This window comes from Epinephelus moara, chromosome 3, assembly GCF_006386435.1.
Source record: "Epinephelus moara isolate mb chromosome 3, YSFRI_EMoa_1.0, whole genome shotgun sequence".
NCBI lineage: Eukaryota > Metazoa > Chordata > Actinopteri > Perciformes > Serranidae > Epinephelus > Epinephelus moara.
Genome location: NC_065508.1, coordinates 2,825,634 through 2,845,086, shown reverse-complemented (window position 1 = coordinate 2,845,086; position 19,453 = coordinate 2,825,634). Strand labels below are relative to the sequence as shown.

The 19,453-nt window shown below is 38.9% G+C and overlaps 1 protein-coding gene across 2 annotated transcripts; it reads right to left on the bottom strand.

Annotated features, from left to right (window-relative positions):
* Positions 1-3,198: 3,198 nt before the first annotated feature.
* Positions 3,199-14,310, bottom strand: rnf167 (ring finger protein 167). Of its 2 annotated transcripts, none has more exons than XM_050040166.1 (11): positions 14,211-14,310; positions 13,886-14,033; positions 10,980-11,110; positions 10,809-10,889; positions 10,572-10,709; positions 10,404-10,491; positions 10,223-10,313; positions 9,987-10,092; positions 9,463-9,556; positions 9,154-9,234; positions 3,199-8,003 (listed from the first exon to the last, which is right to left on the bottom strand). In XM_050040166.1, the coding sequence occupies exons 3-11, from the start codon at positions 11,082-11,084 to the stop codon at positions 7,579-7,581; spliced, it is 1,209 nt and encodes a 402-aa protein (XP_049896123.1). In that variant the 5' UTR covers positions 11,085-11,110; positions 13,886-14,033; positions 14,211-14,310; the 3' UTR covers positions 3,199-7,578. The 2 variants fall into 2 exon arrangements, with proteins under 2 accessions (XP_049896123.1, XP_049896124.1); XM_050040167.1 differs by having other exon boundaries at positions 14,134-14,253.
* Between the last annotated feature and the right edge of the window lie 5,143 nt (positions 14,311-19,453).

Genomic DNA, 19,453 nt, shown 5'->3' with positions numbered 1-19,453 from the left:
TACATTTGAATCAGCTTAGGGAAGAATCTCTTTAGGTCATTTGAACCTCGTTTTTACGAAGCTATCTTCCAAATTACCTGTCGCAGATGTGTATTATTGTGGAACAAATGTAAAGGACACAGACGTAGTACAAGGGTTTAGTATTAGAACAAAATTTAATAGATAAACTCTTGTACTATTATTATAGTTATCCAATAAACTGCTAAGTACAGCCTTTTTTGGTGCTTTTCTTTGTCCTTCCTCTGAACCTTAACTGGTGCCTCATATAATCCAGGATTGCTTGTGGCCACACTTGAGTAATCTGCCCTTCACTGTCCATAATAAATGCAGATTCCACTTGTGGGAATGTACGGCCATCCTGGGATCCAAATGGAAAGTCTCCTCCGCGTCCATCTGTGGCTTCCAAAGGACTGGGAATATGGTGTTGCTGGTAAGAAGTATCCAAAAAACCCTATGATCATATAAACGATTGTTAGAGCCTCTTGTTTTGATCCAATGTTATTAAATTGTTGTGGTACCTTTAATAAATTATCATGATTACATTTTCAGCAATAAAAGTCAAGTGGCAAATTCAAAATCAACTATACATGTGTAACTTACATCATCATGGTGTTGAGGAGCTTCTCTGGAATCCAGCAGCACAAATGAAGACACAGTCAAGAATACCAAGAAAGACAACCTCAGCACAGATGAGTACGACGGCAGTGATCCAGGCATCTTCTCAGAGCTGCACTGCCCAGTACCCGGAGGAAGCTAAAATATTCCTGATGCTTTAAAACACGGCACACCAAAAGCAATCTTGAGGTTCTGTGCAAAGAATAACCCTTTTACAGGTTTCATTGCTTCAGATTCATCCATGTGATGTCACGTCCCAGCTATTACAATCCATCTATTCTTATTTCTCAGCTTGCGTGGAACAAATGAGAAGCAAAAAAGAAACACACAAGCCAATCTATAGTTTCACACATGCCATAATCCAGCGACTGGCTACCCTAAGCACAGACCTGCCTGGAGAGTTTTGAAAGGTTCATTCAGCTCAAGTATGAATGATCCCTTCTTCAAAACAACAGGTGACCTGATTAAAACCACATGAAACAATGACAAAGAAAAGACATGGGGCTTGTTAGGGAGGATTAAAAGAACTGAATAAATCAACTATAGGATACACATGCTATGGAGTCTTTCCAGTGGAGTGTTCATTGATGAGCATAAAAGAACCTGAAAGACTCTAAATGCAGCAGGATGTCCACACTGCGCTAATTAGTTACATGCCAATAGGATGAAAGACCTGGAATTAATTACCAGAACCAGTTCTAAGGTGAGCCACACTTTTACAAAAGCTAAGTGCTTTCAGTACTTATTGTGAGACCTTCTGCAACTTATGACTCAGCACAGTGGGGCCAGAGAGTGACATACAATTACTGCCTTGCGGTTATTTGCCTCTGTGTACTAGTGAAGGTGCAGTTAAATTTTACATCCATGTCTGTGAGAACATGAATGCTTCACACACATCTTCAGACAATCAACACAATCAGCACAGATTCAAGGTGGACACCCAAGATTAATGTCTTTAATGGCTTCCAGTTCGTTTTAGGAGAGATTTTAAACTTGTGTTGTTTGTTTTTAATGCCATTAACAGCCTGGCTCCTCTCTACTTGTCAGAGATTTTAACTATCTGCGATAGTGGCAGGGCCCTGCGCTCGTCTGGTCAGCTTCTGTTACAAGTCCCAAGGTCGAGATACAAACAGTGAGGTGACTGTTCTTTCGCTGCTGCTGCTGCTGCTGAGCCAAGATTGTGGAACAAGCTCCCCTCTGACATTCACACCACTACTGATCTCGGCCTTTTTAAATCTAAGCTGAAGACCTACCTTTTTATAATGGCTTGATTTAATTTAATTTAATTTAATTTAATTTAATTTAACTTAATTTATCTATGTTGAAAGGCTTTTAATATCCTGCAGCACTGTTGCACTATGTATTGTTTTATCGTTTTTTTTTTTTGTTTGTTTTGTTTTCTTTGGTACTTCATGTACTTTCATTGTTATTTGACACTGTTGTTAAGCACTTTGGGTACCTTTGGGTTTTGTAAAGGGCTATAGAAATAAATGTTGATTGACTGATAGATAGATAGTGTCACCAGTTCAGTATCTCCCCTTCTGTTCCTAAGATATGACATTTAGTGATGGCCAGGAAAGTGTTTTTGCAGAACATTATGATGTCACAGTGGACATTTCGGATATGAAATGTCAACACTTCATCATTATATCCCATTAGACATTTGTGTTTAATTTTGTCATAATTAGTGTTATGGCCACAAACATGTTTCGTGAGGTCACAGTGACCTTAAACTTTGACCACCAAATTATAATGAGTTTATTCTTTTTTTTTTTTTTTTAGATATTTTTGGGCATTTTAGCCTTTAATTGACAGGACAGACAAGTGTGAAAGGAGGAGAGAGAGAGAGAGAGAGAGAGGGGGGGAGTGACATGCAGGAAATGGCCAGAGGCTGGAGTCAAACCCCGGCCCCTGCAGCAACAGCCTTGTACATAGGGCGCCTGCTCTATCCACTAAGCCACCGACGCCCCATAATGAGTTTATTCTGGAGTCCAAGTGGACGTTTATGCCAAATATTACAAAGGTCCCTCAAGGACTTCTTGAGATATTGCGTTCACATGAGTAAGATGCAAGGTCACAATGACCTCTGACCACCAAATTCTTATCTGTTCATTGTAGTGGACATTTGCATCAAATTTGAAAAGAATTCCCTCAAGGTGTTGTTGAGATATCCATTAACAAAAATGAGAAATATTCAAGGTTTCAGTGACTTTGACCTTTTAAGTTTATTCTTGAGTCCAACTGGACATTTGGGACAAGTTTGTAAAAATTCCCATAAGGCAGGGGTGTCCAAACTTTTTTGAATGGAGGCCAGATAAAACATCGTGAAAATGGTCGAACAAGGAGCACCTTCAGCCAGAGACTGATTGCTCCTAAATGCACCACTGAGCGCCACAGGAAGTCATTCTTACCTGTGGCCATTAAACTGTACAACTCCTCCCTCTGATGATCGGACTCACTTGGCTATTTATAAAACAAAACACACAATATAATTACTCATTCTTATTTCATTTATAATGCTACAACCATTTCATTGTATATTGTATATATTTCAGATTGTCTACTTTACTATTTTATTATTTATTTTATTTTATTGTCTACTTTAATATTTTATTTTATTTTATTTTAATGTCTACTTTAATATTTTATTTTATTTATTTCATTATCTATTTTAGTATTTTATTTATATCTTCATCTTTATCTCTTGTTTCCATTTATGCTGTATTTCTATTTCTACTTTGCACGGAGCATTGGAACAAAAACAATTTCCCCCGGGGATTAATAAAGTATTCTGAATCTGAATCTGAATCTGAAAATACCTGGGGGGCCAACTGATTCTCGCATCAAATGAGTTAAAAAAAAAAAAAAAGTGAGACAAATGCAACCATTTTTATCTTTTAATGAACTATTACTACGTGATGCCTGTCTACAAACCGTATGATAGTCCTATCATTGTGAGGTGAAGGGTAAAAATGTGAAGTGATCTTGCTCGATTAACCAACCAAGGGCCACATATGGTATATTCTGAAAGTCAAGCTGAGGGCCGTTTAAAATTGGTCTGCGGGCCAGACTTGGGACATGCCTGCCATAAGGCATTCCTGAGATATCACATTCACGAGAATGGGACAGACAACAAAATGGCTTTAGCCACAGCTATCCTTAGCGCAGAGGTATAACACATTATGTCTTAATTCTTCTCAATGGAGAGTATTCCTTCTATAATCATGACACCATATATAATAGTTACATTGATCTCAGCTTTATATCTATTCACAAATAATTAAACAGCAGAACACATGCTAGTGACATACCCATTTGGTAACAATTTGCTCTATAATGGCTTTATTATAAACACACATTATCACGTTTGACAACAGGCCATTGTAAGGAAAAGTGTTCCTGTATTTCTCTTTTCTGATTTCAACAAAAAAAGTGGCTCCAAAGTCCCGTTTCAATATCATTTAATCTTCCACAAATCACACAATAAATGCAGCTTTCCACAGACTGTGTTCAGAAATCCTAACGATTCTCAAACCTGCTTTATACATGGAAATCATACTTGACACTGTACATTTATTATTTAAGTGTGATTAAACTAGGCACATTCTAAAAGAAGAAGAAAAAATAAAAATTTGGGGGATTACATTTGTCCATTTGTTTCAGTCGACAGTCTCTAAAATTGAGACATATAGAGGGAAAAAAAGAAAAGTACAGTACAAAGTCATTTGAAGCATACTGTAAATAGGAAAAAAAGCAGTTCTATTTTACAATACAGACTATTGCCAACAAGTCCCGATCAAACGTTGATAGTGTTGAGTCTTTTAATCAATCATCAGTAGGATAAAAAGATGGAATGTAATGATTTCAGAGTCCTACTGATTCGCCTCTTTCACACTGAATGCAACGTACTGACAAATCCTCAGACACATAACATATATATGCATCGTGTACAGTGTTTCCTCTGTTATCATTTACAGTTGTGGTGTTGGGGGGGTTACATTTGGTCCCCTATCTAATGTGGTAAAGATCAAGTCATGTTATTTTATGATTAAACAGTTCGAAGACCATTTTCAGCACTATTTTTTATCACAGATGACAGTAAGCCTGAATTACAATTCTGATTTCATATTTTTTTTGACTGAAAATTAACACAGAGGAAACACTGATCACATTTGTATAATCCCATCTAGGCGAATAGAGAGTGTGGTTAGATTTGTACAGTGCTTAAAAATATCCACACCCTGTCAGGTTATTTATTATACATTAAAAACTAACAAAAGAAAAAATCTAGAAACAAAAATTCCAGTTATGAATTTACGATCTTAGATCAAGATAAAAACAGTTGGAGCAGTGAAACAGTTTGGCTGAAACAACTTTTTTAAGTTTCTATTTGTGCTGCTCCTCAAATAACTCAACAGCATGGAGGTCATTATATAAAGTCGAGAAACAATCCATATCTTGTTTGACAGCCGCCGAGCCTGTCCAAAATGTTTAGGTGCAAATCAAGCATGTGTAAGATGGCTATCTGTGTCGTTACTATAAACACGTGGAGACACAGGCTGTCTCTTTCTTGTTCGTCACTATAAAAACTAACATGAAGCACATTTACAGACGAGGGGACAAGATCAAAGCTTTCAAACCAGCGGTATTCATATACAGCTAGACAAGAGGAAAACAAAGGAGTGTGAATGCTGTCCCTTCTATTTCCAAACATTTAACATACACATGTACATCAAGGCCAATGTAAGGCAATGCTCTTTTCTATCCTAAAAACACCCCCAGGGTCCCCACTTCAACATGTTATCATTCTGTCATGTATAAAAATGGAAAAAGATCCACTGAAGGTAAACTATGCAGGATTGTCCTAGAAAACAATGTATAGACTCATACAGTAGTAATCTGTCTCAATCATCACTTGACCCGCTGGAAGCGCGTGGCCGTGTATTTTTTCGGTACAGATTCTGCCCCCTGCCTGAATTTTTTTATTTCCTGTGTTCAGGACATTTTTGGGCGTGTATCCGACCAGGGGCTAGATGCATATACGATATACGATGTGTGCGTCTTTGTATATGTATTTATAAAGGAAGGATGCACAGTGAGAATGTGCACCTCACACATTCTTTAGACCGTCAGTACACATGGTTTTAGCTTAGATAGCTGCAGGTGATGTGATAAGAAGATTATAAGTTGAGAGACGGATAATACTGTTTTGAGGTTGTTTGCCTATGTCACTGATTGCATTTTTTAAGGCTACACAGCACAAAATATCAATGAAAAGGTGCATTTATAAAGCTAATTAAAAATAACTTCAGTGATAAATCTCATTATTTTTATTTACATTCATCTTCCTGTTAACAAATGTTTATCGTTGTCCTGTGAAGCACTTTGTAAAGTCAGTCAGTTTCAAAATGAGTGCTAAGAATGAATCCTTATGAAGTTTAACAATAATAATGATTGAGATTTTACCGCGATGATGGTGTGCAGAAATGTGATGAATTAGTGGTACGGATGCTGTGTGTAACGACGGCTACGCTGGCACCCTCGCTGATGCAACACAGTCAGTGACAATGCACTTTCTTTACTATATTTCTTATTGGCAGATAAGGAGGGGCACAAGTATCATATGCAAATTAATGTCAGGTCTTTTCTACATCCATTTATGACAAACTGTGGTTTTGGAAACAAAGCTTGTGCACGTGCACCCAGCACTGCAATGATCGAGGTCTATAAAACAAAATCAGTTGTACGCATGGCTTTATAAATCTGACAAAAAAAATGTGTATGGAAGTTTCAGCCTTCTAGTTTCAGTCGTGAATCTACACAGAGTTTTATGCATCTGGCCCCAGGTGCTAGACCGTAAGTAGCAGGCAACCAGGCCACAGCGCCACAAAACAGAAATATAGCGAGGCCAAACACCATACGAGAGTGAATCCGGGGTTGGTTTTCACTTTCTGTGGCGAGCCCATTTACAGACAGTAACCGGCAATCCTGAATAGTAAACCTTTAAATATTCATGAATCTATTTTTCACTAATTCAAAGAAAAAAAAAAGCTAAAACAACTCGTAAGACCAAACCCTGTTAGTTCTCACTGTGTTAAACATTTAAAATACCCACTGACCTTTAATATTGTTGCTAAAAACCTGAGTTTGTTCAACGTGACAAACTGGATAAAGCTAAAAATATTTTCCTTAAACTGACCACACAGTATTATCAATAACAATGTCAAAACAGCAGAAATGTATAACATCTTTGCAATATTCTATAATAGCGTAATTTAGTGTGGATATTGAAAAAATCTAAAATTTTCAAAGAACTGAAATATATGTGTTTTTAAAATGCAAAAGGAGAGCCAAGGGGATTAAAAGGTCAAATAAAGACATTTCCCCTCCCTGTGCAAACCCTTGTTAGGAAACGATGTGAGGCTGGTAAAAAGGGCTGTCAGATATAAAACGATTATGATTAAGACGACAGAGCGTCTTCACACTGCACTAACCTCACTGAAACCTTACACAGGAAACCTAGAGGATCCAATTAAGTGTGAGCAGAGAATTTGTACTGTTTAGCAACACAGGCTTCATCTAGCTGAGTCGCACTCTTACTTATACAGCACATTAGATTCAAGTGGCCCTTTCTTTTTGTGCAGCACTAGTGGTTAGGTCACGTGGCGTGGTCAAGTTAAGAAATACAACATGCATTAAAAAAGGAGGTCTACAGACAAATAAAGGAGTACCGGAGTGTAAAGAGGTGGTTGGTGCTCGATGTTGGATTTTTGTGCTGCATGTGCTTTGACACTAACAAGTAGACCTCCTCTGGTTACTGGGTAAAAGATTCTGTTATCATAAATGTCTAGCTTTCAACAAATCTGAGAACTATTTCAAAATACAGTTTGATGGCAAGACTGATGACACAAAGACTGCTCTTAGGTAAAACTAAGTGATCTCATCGCAGCTATGTTCCAGCCATCAGACCTCCACTCTGTCCCTACCAATAAGCTGAGCAGTGTCGTCATCAGTGTGGTGCCTGTCCTCTCCTGCGTCATCGCTTTCTGAGTCCGTGTCCTCCAGGGGGGAGTGGTAGCCTTCATAACCCAGGATGGGTGAGTCGCAGTGTGCAGGGGAGGCGAGGCACTGGGCAGTAGTGGTGGTGGTGGTAGCTGAGTAGGCCCCTGGGCTCCCTGAGGGGGACCCCGGGTTGGAGGGTCGCAGCAGGGGAGTGCGCTCCGAGTCTGCTTCACCCTCCGTTCCCTCTTCTTCTCCACGTCCTCCAGTTTCCTCCTCAGAATCGGACTCAGAGTGCTCTTGGTTGTTGCGAGTGACGCGTTGTTTGCACACAGGGCAGGTCTTCTTGGTCTGTGTGAGCCACGGGTCCACACACTTGCAGTGGTAGGCTGACAAGCAGAGAGAGTGACAGTTAGCAACAAGTAGGCCTATCATGAGTGCTACTTTTGTTGGACAATATATATTGGCCCAGCAATTAATTGTGATTTAAGTCTATGTTATGTCACTGATATAATTATAACAAACTTGCATGATGATACAATTACACCCTATCAAAGAGTAATGACGTTTTAATTCTTAAAAATAACCAGACATCGGAGTTGGCATATATGTAAATATAAAAAAATATCATATTAGCATTAAGTAATGAACACCTGTTAATAGGGATGTCACGAGAACTGAGCTGGTACCAAGTCAATGCTAAAATTCTGAAAACATAAAGATTCTCATTTTTCTCCAGTCCTGTATGTACTGGGGATTTAATTCTTCAAGTCCTGACGGGGCAGCATATATGCCTAAAAGTGTTCTAGTCTGCCAAAGGAAGAAGAAGAACTCCCGCCAGCATGAAAGCTAGGCGGTTTGCTGGTGGATTTATGGAGTTGAGGATGAAGTTATTGGAGGGTGAAACTACAAACGGCAAATTTCCTGGTTCGTTGCCAGGGGTTGGCAAGCTAACAAATATCAGGACTGTGCCTCTTTCACTCCTAAAGCTAAGCTACGCTGTGTCGTCTTTGAAGTGTTGTTTTATTTTTCTTTGAATATGCTCAGGTAGGCAGGGATGGAGACAAAAAAAAACCAGACTAAATTGCTGCGCCCAAGCAATGGTCTGCTGTTTATTCTGGCATCATGTTAGCTAAAATGTTGGTGACATTCTTATGTAAATGAACACACATAAATACCACGGGCAATATGGAGGTCAGCAAATGACTGAGGTCATGTCCATATATCATACTATAAGTCGATAAGGGCTGCAGTGCAGAAGGTACTGGCAATTTCAAGTGCGGAGGAAAATGGATGATGTTCCTTCATGAACATGCTGATCACTGGCAGTACAATACTGTACTTTTGAAGATACATAGGTAGGAGTACAAATGTTGACTTGGATAAAAGGGTATATTTACATACATTGTGTGCAATTGGTACAAAAGTTTGTTGCTGCAAGTGTGGTAGTTGTGCACATTTCTGTGAATCAGTAGAAATATTTTGCACTGTAACATAAAAACTTCAAAACAACATAATAAGACCTTAAAAAATATTTACCATGAGAACAAGGTAAAACTCGCAGCTTGTCTCCTTCTTCATAGTCATCCAGACATATTGCACACACATCATAGTCGTCCCCTGAAGAAGAGGAGAAAATTGATCAATTTAAATCAAATTTAAATTAAACATTATTTCACTTCTTGAGTAACATTTTATCATAAGAATTTGTTCTACAATTAAAAAGCTCCACAGATTAAACCTAATAGACTTCATATTCACATCCAAGGAAAATTTGATCACTGCAGTTGATTCTTAATACTTTTCTAAAAACAACCAATAACACTGACAATGATGAAATCTTGTTACCTTTGGTGAACCTGTGGGTTGGAATCCGCTTCAGTTGTTCCTTGGACAAGCGATTTTTCCTCAGCCTTTTCCTGTACTGTACACATCGTATGATCTGAACAATACGAAAAGACAATGTTACTGTTGGCGGGAGAGCAACACTGACACTCAACATTCATGGATGGGTTTCTTTTTTTGTGTTCATGTAGGACCCCACAGCTCATGAAAAGTACGTAGCTGATTTGTAAAATAGTTTTTCAGGGCCTTATGCTTACTAAAAAGATGTGTCTACTGAACAAATATAGCATCTCAAGAGGGAAATTAGCTGGCTCGAGTTTTAGGTCACTATTCCCCAACTACTCGTCTTTGCTATCCATGGTCCAAACAGTCTATCTTTGGAACCAGGATGACAGAGGAAATACATTGTATGATTGCACTATCTCTCTTTCATTCGAACAATAGTAGACTTGAAAACTGTAACCCAAAAGTCTGTGCTACATACTGAATAAACACCCAGGGAGGCATCACATTATATGCATACTTACCAAGACGACACCCATCACAAGAATGATCATGCCAACTACTCCAGTGAAGGGGATAAGGTAGTATGAGAGTGGAAAAGCAAACTCCGGCTTGAGGATCACGTAGGCCCTGCAGATACCAACATTACCATAAGCACTAGCACTGAAAAGGTCAGTATGTATTGGGTCTGTGCACATGTAATGCTCACTGCTACAGTTTGGTTTGGTATAGATTCCTGTTTAATAATGGTTGTACTTACCCTTGTTCTGGAATTATGAAATTCTTGAGAATTTGGGAAGCATAGTAGCTGGTGAATACAGAAGGGATCTCAATTTCTTCTGCAATCGTTTCTGTAACATAAAGACATTTTTAGCCATTTCAGTAAGATAGTGTGAATATGTAAAGTTTGAAATTCTGGGCATTCAATAAAAGAGAATTACCGTTGCTGTAGTTCATATTGAGCAGAGTGTCTGAGTACATGTTGTGAATGATTGCAGCACTGTATCCAGCTTGCTGTGCGTGCAAGACCTGAAAACCAGTTTCTCACATTAGACCAGTTTGCTTCACAGACACGACAACGTTTTCACTGTCGCTTAAACATGACTGACCTTTATATCAAAATTGCAGTCGTAGCGTCTGATGAGGACGATGAATTTGGTGGTGTTGGCATCATAAGATGAGGGCAGTGGAAGAGGAGGGGCTATTGGTGTACAGCCATTAAGCGGACGGGACACCGTCAAAACTCCCTTTCGGACAAAGACAAAAAAAAAACAAAAAACGTCATTATAAAGGACTGTGACTTATGTTTTTCTGTATCCACCCTTTCTCCAATACTCTGTTCTCACCATTAGTCCATCTTTAGGAAGAGGGGCGCCAAACAAGGCAGGCAGGTCCTCAAACAACATCGAGGTCATATTGCTATAGTGCTGCAAAAACAACATATACATAAGAACAGACGTCATCTCCAGGAGAATTTGAGGAATCATATTTGCGGCTAAATCTAACAGAGTACTTACAGCATAGATATAGGCATGTGTGGGGGAGGGAACCAGTACACTGCAAAGAACCACTACAAGGACACTCAATCGAGCTCCCGTGCACCACACACCAAGGTGAGACATCCTTGGTCGCTTACTGTTGAACTAAACTGGGAAAAAGATACGACAGTAACACATCATAATCAAGAGTAATCAGTCACAACCAGCAGCAAATAACTCAGGTTGAAGCTCATCTAGCAGCTTGATTACAGCCTTTCATTAACATACTAATGCAAACAGACAATTCAGGTGGTAAAACCTTGTAAATATGCACATGGTTATGCAAACAAGGAAGTGCAAACTGGCTCTCTAGCATGCATTAACATGTATTGTCATGGAGTGGCAGAGCAAACTAAGCCAAGTACGCGACTGTGATTCTGTTACACTGTGAGAATACGAATGTCCTCTCAAGACCATGATTTTACAAACAAATGGGCGTATTTTGCATAAAACACAAAGTGCATTGTATTGACCTTTAACCGCAGTCTGCACTGTGTTCTGAGAATTTTTTTATCAATAATCTCTGCAAGAGATCCCCTTCATGTAGTTATCGGCACTTGTTCTAAAATATCAATTAAGTGCCTGTACTGTCTTGTTGAAAAGTCATTCTATTTGTTTTTCTTGGTGCTAACATCTTATGGCTTACTCTTAAAATGAAGTATTTAACGAATTACCTCATTATTAGTTTGTTATATTCAGTTTTCTTTCCTGGCAGGATTCTTTGTGAATGTCATTTGCGTTGTTAACAATATATTAATATTACCCCTTTAAATCTTTAGCTCCCCAGTCCCAAACTGCTCCAGGGGTGCCGTATTTTGGCTGACCCTGCGCTATCCCTCTACATAATTGCATGTGTGTGTTGTGTGTAATAAGAAGGATATGTGAAATTCACATTTCAACTGCCAACTGCCTTGATGTGGATTGACAAGCACAGAAATTTAATTAAATGAAGTTCCCACATTATTGTCGGGTTTTAATGCTACAACTGCACTGGGAATTCTGTTTACAAATCCAGGCAAAATAACTGTTGGTAATTTATACTCTTAATAAACTACAACTCAGTTCAGTAGTTCAGCAATACTCTCCTGCCTTGTCAAGAGGTCTTAGGGTATTCAGATTTTTATTGATGCGTATAAGTATGAAAATATTAGAGGGGTTACAGGCAAATTTTATAAAGCTATTACTTCTATGAACAAAAATTCTACAGACTACACCGCGTTCCAAATTATTATGCAAATTGTATTTAAGTGTCATAAAGATTAAATTTTTTGNCATCGACTATTTAGGAAAATCAGAGAAAAATATAATTTGCATAATAATTTGGAACGCGGTGTATGTACGACAGCGCTGGGAAAAGGACCTAGGGATAGAAATAACTGTGGAGGAGTGGACACATGCGTGGGAAACTCAATGCTCAACCACTAATTCACTGACATGGAGAGATTTTGGATTGAAGAGTTTGATACGCTTTTTTATAACACCAAAGCAGATATCCAAGTGGACTGGGACACAGCTCCCCTGTTGGAGGGAGTGCGGATCAGCGCAAGTGGACCATGCCCATGTATTTTGGTTGTGTCCACGGATCAGACCTTTTTGGAAAAAGACAGGACGTTTACTATCCAAGCTCCTGGGTCTTAACAGTGTTGAGTCTTTTGCAGTTCTGTATCTAGGTGTTACTCCCAAAGGCCTATCTAAGGGAGATACTTATCTCTTGAAGATTTTCCTTGTCGCATGTAAAAAGGCTGTCACCAAATGTTGGCTTCAGACAAATCCTCCCTCTATGGATGTTTTATAAATGTAGTCAGTTCTATACGCTCCATGGAAAAGATGACTTTATCTTTCTACAGAAAGATAAGGGGGGAAACTATTGGAGAAAATGGGATTGTTACCTGCAGGAAAACAACATTGATTAGGGATTTTTTCTTTTAATTTTTTTTATTATTTTATTTGTTGTGGGACTAAACTGTGAAATTTCTCTATAATAACCTGTACCTGTTTCTGATGTGCTTATATTTGCCAAGACCTCATGTTCTGTTCTCTATTTTTTGTTGTTGCTTTTTTCCACTGTACTTAAAATCCTGAAAATAAAGAGGTCTTAGGGGAATCAATGGTTGGGTTGGACCAGACCTAAAGACTGTCCACATTGATGAACGCTCAAAAACTATGATTACAGTGCTTTGGAAACTTGACTTTGAATATTGCAAAGCATGATCAAAACACAATTTACATTTGGAGGCCCTTCTGTTGCTATAAACAGAAAGCCCTGGCTCAGGTTAACACTGGCTGCTCTGTTGAATGCTGGTAACTAACTTATTTGTGTTTGACTAGGTTTGGGAGGCAGATTGCATTAGGGTAAGGTAAAAGTAAGTGCAATGCAATTATGGACATGTTCACGTGTCCTTGGGCCTTTTCTGTACTGTATGTGGGCTGTTTTATGGCACTACATAGCAATTAACCCAAAGTGCTGCCTCCTGATTGTACCACCATAAACCCCACTGAAAGCTACTGTCTGTGTATCTAAGTCAACACCTTCAGTTATTTTAGCTGCACACAGAAAGTTAATGGAGAATGAACCCTCTGTTGTTGTGCTGCATTTGTTTCAATCCTAAACCTGTTGGTTGTGTAGTTAGCTAATGTTTTCTCATCACGTCCTGTGAAACAGCAATAATAGATGCTGCTGTCACTCCTTCCAGACGATTAGCTAGCCTATAATTAGTGAGGTTAAAATAGTCAGAACCGTTGGACCGCCATTAACATTCAGCTTAGATATTAAATCCGCTGTGTTTCACTCAACAACGAAAACAAATGTAAAAAAAAAAGCATCAGAAGTCATTGGGGTAACGTTGATGTTATGTTATTGTGTGTAGTTAGCTAACGTTACATACCTTAGTATCCTGCTAGTATCGGTACCGTGACGGTTGTAATCCAACGTCAAGTTATTCCAGGCGTCTCAGTTGAGTTTCTCACATGTCGTCGTGTTAAAACGATTGAGTTTGTTTTTCTTTACGACGTCTAGCTACTTTCTCGACAATCCTGTAATTCCACAAGAAAACGACAAAGACAGGGAGGATTAACGTTAGCTGACGTTTGGCTAGTGTTAGCAGATGTTAGATACCAGTTACGTGACACATACGATATTCATTATGCGATAGGAATACAGAAGCATATAAACTGTGATAACAATGTGTTTGTGCACCGTGAGGAACACACTTTGCCTTTGTGCTCGGTTTCCCAGAGCTGCGTTAGCTTCCTGCTGCTAGGTTTGTTTGTTATTGCTTCTTGCTCCCTGTGTCTTCTTTGTGTTGTGACGGCAGGTTGACTCACCAGCATGCTGAGCCCACAGCGCTACCTGCGGCCACATGGACAAACAGCAGTGAACTGAGTGCCCTGCAGGGTTCATGTTCTTCTCACAGAGAACCAGGCACAGGCTGGTTTTCTGTGGCTCATGGTCAACCACCCGTGGCTTTAATGAGTCTGAAATAGCAAATGAAAACCTAATGGAGCCCACATGAAGTGATTAAAGTAACTAGAAAAAGTCTGTAATAATAATATTCATAATAGAGCCATAACATGAAATATGCAAAAAGATTTCACATGCTGAAGACTTCAGGTTCCATGTCGTGGAAACAGACGCAGACAGAGACAGACCGGTTTCACTGCATTCAGATGAACAGATTCCAATCATTCAGGCCCCTATCTACAGATCAGCATACACAGGTCACACAAGCATATTTCCTGTGGGTATGTCAGGTGCAAGAGATTGGGCCCCTGATAGAAATCCTAAAAATAATTCATAATACACAAAAAGAATCTAATAATAAATATTAAGATAAAGGGATTTAGTATTAAAAAATAAAGGCATAAATTAAATTAACTTAATTAACAAAAGAACACGTGTTTATAATATATTTTAACTTGACTGTGTTTATGTGACATGAATAAAATGAAGGGACTAAGAATTTAAAAAATACACAAAATGTGAAAAAAGATTAAGATAAAGGTTTTTAGTGAGCTACAGAAAAACAGGTATTACATTAATTAGATAACCCTTAAAAAATATAAAAATAGAAAAACTATATCTTTCAAAGTGACTGGTTTAATGGACTAAAGGGATTAAGAGCTCCTTCACTAGACTTTTACTCCTCGCAATGGGGAATTGAATTAAACAATAAGCCCAACTAAACGTGACAGATAGTATGCATTTTTTAAATTCAATAATAGCAAATAGGGCAGGAAAATATACAATGAATGTATTAAAACAATAATTAAAAAAATAAAAACAGATTGTTATAAAGGGGTTAAATAATTCAAAATATATACATTAGGTTAAAAGAAAAGGGGTGGGTTGGTATATTAAATAACACATTTAAATTAAAATGGTAAAATTAATGGGGAAAAACTGTAAACATGTTTTAATCTGTGTATTTGTATCTGCTGCTCTGCTTGTAGTTCCTAATGATGTCCACCAGATGGCGCCTTTACACATGAAACCAGAAGCTAACAGGTAAAACCCACTCAAGGGAACTTTCAAGTGTTTTTTTTAACGTGTTATTATGTTGATTATGAAATCATTTTGACCTCTACCGTATCTCAGAGGGGAATATTGTACATTTAATACTACATCAGATTCAATATCTTTCAATCGGTTGATTATCAGCAAAACAATTAGATAAATTAAAGTGTGGAAAATAATGAATAAACTATATGTAGCCTGTATGCGTGTGTGTGTGTGTGTGTGTGTGTGTGTGTGTGTGTGTGTGTCTCTTCACTTGGAGCCACTGCACCAACCATTTTCATTTAGGGAATGTGGTTTCCACCTTGTCCAACACTTCCTCCCAGCTCTGCCTCTGAGAGTCTTCACTTCCGAATTATATTCTTAAGATTTTAAGTCCCCTTTTTTCCCCAAGAAGACTAGGAATGCTCCCCGAGCTCCACTGACCCACCAAACAAGCCTCACTTTTTTCCCAGTTAACCCTGGCTCAAGGGTTTTCACACACAGAGACAGCTCCCACTAAGGACACTAGAGAGCTCTGAAGCTCCGAATCTCTCCAGGGCTGTTCTGCCACTATAGGCTCACCACCAGCTATGAGCTCAGAGGTATTACCTATGGATGAGGTGATGCCACAGCCTCGGCTCTGTGGTGTCTGACTGGGCATCAGACACCCATTTCAAATGTTATTACTCATTATTGGGCATAAGTAGTGGTTATCAACATCATAGATATGGGTTAGTGGGGTCTTTACATCTCCAGATGTGAGTGTGGAGGTCAGGAGGGTGACGGATTTGTGTCCTATGTTTAACTTTGGTTCTTGGAGGCTTAACGACTTCACTAATGACATCATTGACCATTAATGTTGCTGATAAACTTTGTCCTCACAATAAAACTAGAGAAAGGCCATGTGGTTTTTAAAGGTCAGAGTTTACCTTTACAAAGGTTTTAAATTCAAGGAACTAGTAGCATATTTCATTGAAGTCATGTTGTTCTCATGAAACCAAAGTGTTGGTTAAGGGGAATTTATTGATCAAACTCATCTACTATAAAGGTCAGGGAATGCTCTGAGGGATGACCACAACCAACAGTATCAAATGTCAGTCTGGTCCAAAGCAAGACATCTTGAAAACTATTAGCCAATGTGTTAGCCACCTGTATGATCAACTGAATATACAATTGCAACTCTTACAGTAGGCTTATTGACTTAGGGCCAAAAACAGACAACCTTTCCAAAGTGGTGCACTCTCCTCTGCCTACTATAAGCATGTCATCCATCCATTTCTGTAACCGCTTCTCCTCTTGAGGGTCGCGGGAGGGCTGGAGCCTATCCCAGCTGACACTGGGCGAGAGGCAGGGTTCACCCTGGACAGGTCACCAGACTATCACAGGGCTGACACATAGAGACAGACAACCATTCACACTCACATTCACACCTACGGACAATTTAGAGTCACCAATTAACCTGCATGTCTTTGGACTGTGGGAGGAAGCTGGAGCACCTGGAGGAAACCCACGCTGACACAGGGAGAACATGCAAACTCTGCACAGAAGGGATTGAACCAGGAACCCTCTTGCTGTGAGGCGACAGTGCTAACCACTACACCACTATAAGCATTTACTGTATATCATCAAACCCTCCAGTAACCCTGAGTGCAGACACTCGCACATAGAAAATGAATGAATGTTCAGAAACCATTCATCTGTCAGCTTAAATGATTTTGTGGGAATAAGGTCTGCCTTTTCACACATGTTTTTTCAAGAGATAAAAGTCCAAACCTTTGACTGACTGTTCAAATCCTTTGGGAGTTATAATTACCTCACCTGAGAGTCAGTTGCTGTAGACCCTGGCTCCCAAAGCTGGTTGTAAAGACCCTGACCCACACGGTCCCACTGTACCAGCACATAATCATGTCACTAAATGATAAAAACATGATCATGTAGACAGAATGGAAAAAAAGTAACACCTGCATTTTATGTCAAGTAATTAATTTGCCAGCAAACAGCAAGATATGGTGCACAATGCCAAGCAAATGAAAAGCAGGATTAAAGTCTTAACCTGCAGCAATGTTTGTTGTGTGTATTATAAATATGTATTTAGGTTAATGAAGTAAAAAATATGCAATTATGTAAAACAAATAGAAATTAAATGTCAACTCCTCAAACTCACAATTATTTTTCTTTCTCCCTTCGGGTCTTGTCTGCAATCCTTTTCTAGCCTTCAGCTGGAACTATCTTTAACAATATGCATCATCACACAGATGGTTAGGGCCGCTTTCATCAAAATCTCTTATTGACTCTTTTGCAAATGCAGTTAGAGCAGCATGTGATGCACAACACAGACACATCCAGGCTGGCAGTTAAGATGGCAAGCAGCGGTTAACATTGCTGTTTCTACTTAAGCTGTGTCCATGTGTCATGTGTTTGTTTTGCTGTTGTAGTTGAGGTCAGATGGAGGGCAGACTTGAACAAAATGCACAAGTCTTCTTCACTTTGTTATTTTCACTTTTTTTTGATAGATTGTATAATGCAGAATAAGTGAAAAGATTTCAAAGTGAAATTCAGAGTGAAATCATCTGATTTGAGACTTATATAATCTAAGATTATGAACTGATGGTGAATCCTAGGACCAACCACTGGTCCTTTTGCAGGTATTGTAGTGTTCTCTGTGCACTTAATGGACCTTGTGCAAGAAACAATATACAAACAAATTTTATCTTATTTTTTCTTTTCATATCCACAATTTGTTCTTATTTTGTTAGGACTCCTAGGATTCACCAGTGTTTCCTTATTTTTGCTCTTATCTTAGGTAAGAGAAAATTTTATGAGTGGTCGAGAGTCCTTTTTACCAAGATAAGACAAAACATTTTCACAGTCTCTAATTTTTTGTCCAATGCGAGGAAAATTAAGTTTTAGATTTTAGGAACAGAAACAAATGCATGAATGTCATATAATTTAGATTATTATGTTTTAGAGTGATTATAATGACTGGATTATTGTCATGAATCCTTCCTGATCTGTGTTCAGTATTCACTCAGTAGTTTCTCCTGTCATTCCAGATCCTGCCATTCCCCCATGTCTGGCCTTCATTCATTCCCTTCACCTGACGCTCCAGGCCCATCTCCTCACCTGCACTCTATTCCTTCATCAGCTCCTCAGTATATATACTAGCCCATTTCCCCTTGTCCTTTGCCATATTGTCTTAGTTTTTTGCTAGCATTCCAGCCCTTACCTTATCACCTGAAGATTGTTACTCTGCCTGATTCCCTAGATTCTGACTCTACGCCTGACTACCTGGACTCTGATTCCCTGCCTCACCCCTGTCGGTTAAGTTTGCTCTTTCTGATTGATCTCTTGGTTCTGACCCTTGCCTGTTTGTTGGATTAAACCTTGTCGTGCTTGTGCATTCAAATTGAGTCAGTGACCGTATACCTTTTGTATACCTCCTGTTTTTTTATACCTCCTGTTTGATGTTGAATAATAACTGAGAGGCTACTATTATATTTAGGGTTCGGGCAGCTAAGCTGCCAGGGCACTATTGTAAACCTAGGTATTCTTCTTCTTCTTCTTCTTCTTCTTCCGAGGAAANCTTGTCGTGCTTGTGCATTCAAATTGAGTCAGTGACCGTATACCTTTTGTATACCTCCTGTTTTTTTATACCTCCTGTTTGATGTTGAAGCAGATCTCTCTGGGTCATATACACCTTTTAACTGAGAGGCTACTATTATATTTAGGGTTCGGGCAGCTAAGCTGCCAGGACACTATTGTAAACCTAGGTCTTCTTCTTCTTCTTCTTCTTCTTCTTCTTCTTCTTCTTCCGAGGAAATCATACTTCCCATGGGTGAAAACTCACCAAACTTTGCACAAAGGTCCAGTCTCATGCCAGATATCCTCAGCTGTAAACTCAAGCCAATAGTCCTGATGGTGGCGCTACAGCAAGCGTCTAAAGTTCAAAACTTTGAAA